Raw genomic sequence first — 2,892 nt, 5'->3', positions numbered from 1 at the left:
ATGCAAGAATCAAGAAAGAAAGATGATGAAAAGAGTGGGAGCAGGAACAGTATAATCTGTAAAATTGTGGGGTGTTGGACTATTGGTAGTTACGATGTGGTCTTATATAGAATGTGTTGGTAGTTACGATGTGGTCTTACATAGAATGTGTTGGTAGTTACAATTGGAATTCTATTCCAACTACCATATGGATTACCATGTCAAATTCATTTTAATATCTGTAGTTCTAATGTAGTTAGGAAGTAATATTTAATGGGAATTGATGTAAAAGAATAGAACAAGAAATATGCGGTTGCTGATCGTATATCTGAAGAAGGCAGCAAGCTTGCTGACAACATTCTGAAGAAGAAGAACAAAGCGCACTTTCATCACGAACTTTTTTGTAAAAACGTTTCATACTCTTTTAGTAAGAAGTGCACTTATGAGAGAAAGCATAAGTTGTCTTAGTTGTTTTAAGCGCACTTTCTCTTTTCTTTAGCGGGATAATTAGTTATCCGTTAGAAAGGATCTGTATATATATTACACTGTTCATCATCTTCAAAACAAAGAAATGAGGGATCCTTGTTCTGCAGTTTTTCTTCTTGAATAAGATCAAAGTTTCTTCAGATTCTTGTTAATGGAATTTACTGCGTCCTCTCATACCCAAATCTTTACAATTGACCATAAAATTAAACGACCAAATTTTATGTTTTCCTTTTTTATATTATTTGGATGCTATTTATTTTAAATTTTGTTGTATATAATTGATTTACTCAATTTCATCGTGTTTATTAATCAAATACTTAATTATGTGTACTGGTATTTAAGTAATTACTAAGAATTAACGAAAATTAATAGAATATTTAGAAAGTTATGTTTAAGAAGTATTGGAAAATCTTATTTGAGGAATATTATGAGATTTTTTAGATAATTAAATTTAAGAATGTAATAGAGAAGGATAGTTATAAAAATATGAGGACTTTGACGATTTGTTTTGCCACATTACAAACATTGTGGATCTTTGTACACAATATGTTCTGCTTTGACATATGACAATTTTTCTATAAATTCTAGTTCTGAATATCAATGAAGTTGGCACTTCTGTTTTGCCATTTTGTGTTCATATATATGTTGTTCTATTTGGTAAAATTTTATGTATAGGAAATTCGCAAATGCATATAACAAGTGAAGTTGGGTGATTGTTCTATTTGAAAGGATAAGGGTGTAAACTGTAGTTCCTTTCCCCCCCCCCCCCACAATGGTATAATTTGTTCATTTGCACTATCACATGTGGATAAATTGCATTAAATCCTTTAAAAAATAGCTTAAGATAGGGGTTTAAGGGTTTGAAACTCATTTTTAAGATTGTCCGAAAGGTTCCTTACATTCAAGTTTTAATGTCCCTTTGGCCGTAAGGAAAAGATCTCTCATTCGAATAAAAGTACCTTTGACTCGAAATGCAAAATAAGAATTGGACGACTACTATGTTAGAACTAGTCCTAAATTATGTTCTTCCTAATACTATCTCAATCTTCTTCTCCCTGTATGTGGGCTATTTGTGGGTGAATCTTATGACTTTCTTTCCTTGTCTTTTTGTACAGATTCTTGTCTTGTTCCTCTGTCCATCTTCTGGAGGTTTAACACAACACATTTGAGGAAAGACAATAGTAACTAACTGAATACACAATGGAGTTACCAAACTGCTGCTACTGCTCTACTCAGAAACTAGTTGCTCAATAGTCATGCATCAAAAAACACTACTTTGATTCATGAAAAACAGAACAAGAATAGAATCATCAGTTTTATTAATGCTCCCCAAGAGCAAAACATAAACTCTCATTTTTCTACATAAAGATAATAATCCATTCATGCAAACTAGACTGATCTCTTATATATGCATCCTGAGTTGATCTTATTCCGCCCTGCGTCCGACCAATTGATGCTCTGCAACGAGCCTCCAGCTGTCTCACTATAGCATCATAAAGACTATTGAAACCGCGCTCCTGAAACCACATAAACCAAACATATTAGTTCTTGCAAGATTTTGCTGGTGTATATGTATATTTTAGAAACTTGGATTAGATACAAGAATCAACCTTAGTCTTCTCTAATACTGCTTGAATCACATAATTCCCAAACCGATTTCGAGCAAGTCGAACAGCTCCTCTCCGACAGTCTATTATCTTCTTAGCCACTGCGATAATCCCATCGTCCGAAGCTTCCATGCATTTCTCTACCACAAGGCATCCTTCTTTTCTCACCGCCAATCCCATAAACTGATTTTGCAGGCAACATGTTATTTTCTTGGTAATCCCCTTGTTTTTAAGGCCTAGGAGATTTTGTACGACGAAGTTCCTAGAAACAATTAGCCCCATCAAATATTTAGCATTATGAGATAAAAATCAAAGGAAATTAAAACTACAATGCACTTAGTTGTTACCCGTGTCGATCATATGAAAGATAATCCGATACATCTGCTATCTTATTGATAAGTCTAACTCTTTGATCTCCATGAATGAGGGCGATGCAGTCGATCAATGATCTGCATCCAACTTCGTGTATGGCCAAATCTTGGAAATGCAGTATTACTTTTTCGTAGAGCACCTGAAATTTCAAAACAAGAACAAGTGATTAAAACCATTTAAATTGCAGAATAGGATTTAAAAGTAGTACAAAATCAAGAATCTGTGAGATGGAATGAATTACAGTTACACATACCTCATTAGGCTTCCTTGGAAAGAGGATTAGGCATTGCAGAATGACATCCCTGGCCGTAGGATGAGTCATTATATCCATGAATCTGGTGGACAAAACTCGTGTCATAGCCATGGCATGAGGCAATGACTTGTTCACCTTTTTGATGAGTTTGATGATTGAACTTGCTCTGTCCAAACCATAAATCATCATCAGTTT

General features: G+C 34.2%; 1 protein-coding gene across 1 annotated transcript; it reads right to left on the bottom strand.

The window, feature by feature from the left end:
• Window positions 1–1,823: 1,823 nt before the first annotated feature.
• LOC105155246 (putative pumilio homolog 21) lies at window positions 1,824–2,886 on the bottom strand. Its single transcript, XM_011071116.1, has 4 exons — window positions 2,698–2,886; window positions 2,420–2,583; window positions 2,076–2,334; window positions 1,824–1,982 (listed from the first exon to the last, which is right to left on the bottom strand). Exons 1-4 carry the CDS (start codon window positions 2,884–2,886, stop codon window positions 1,824–1,826), a joined length of 771 nt encoding a protein of 256 aa, XP_011069418.1.
• Between the last annotated feature and the right edge of the window lie 6 nt (window positions 2,887–2,892).

The sequence above is a fragment of the Sesamum indicum genome, unplaced genomic scaffold (genome assembly GCF_000512975.1).
Source record: "Sesamum indicum cultivar Zhongzhi No. 13 unplaced genomic scaffold, S_indicum_v1.0 C00867, whole genome shotgun sequence".
Classification (NCBI taxonomy): domain Eukaryota; kingdom Viridiplantae; phylum Streptophyta; class Magnoliopsida; order Lamiales; family Pedaliaceae; genus Sesamum; species Sesamum indicum.
The sequence above is the reverse complement of the archived record's forward strand: the minus strand, read 5'-3'. Positions and strand labels throughout refer to the sequence as shown.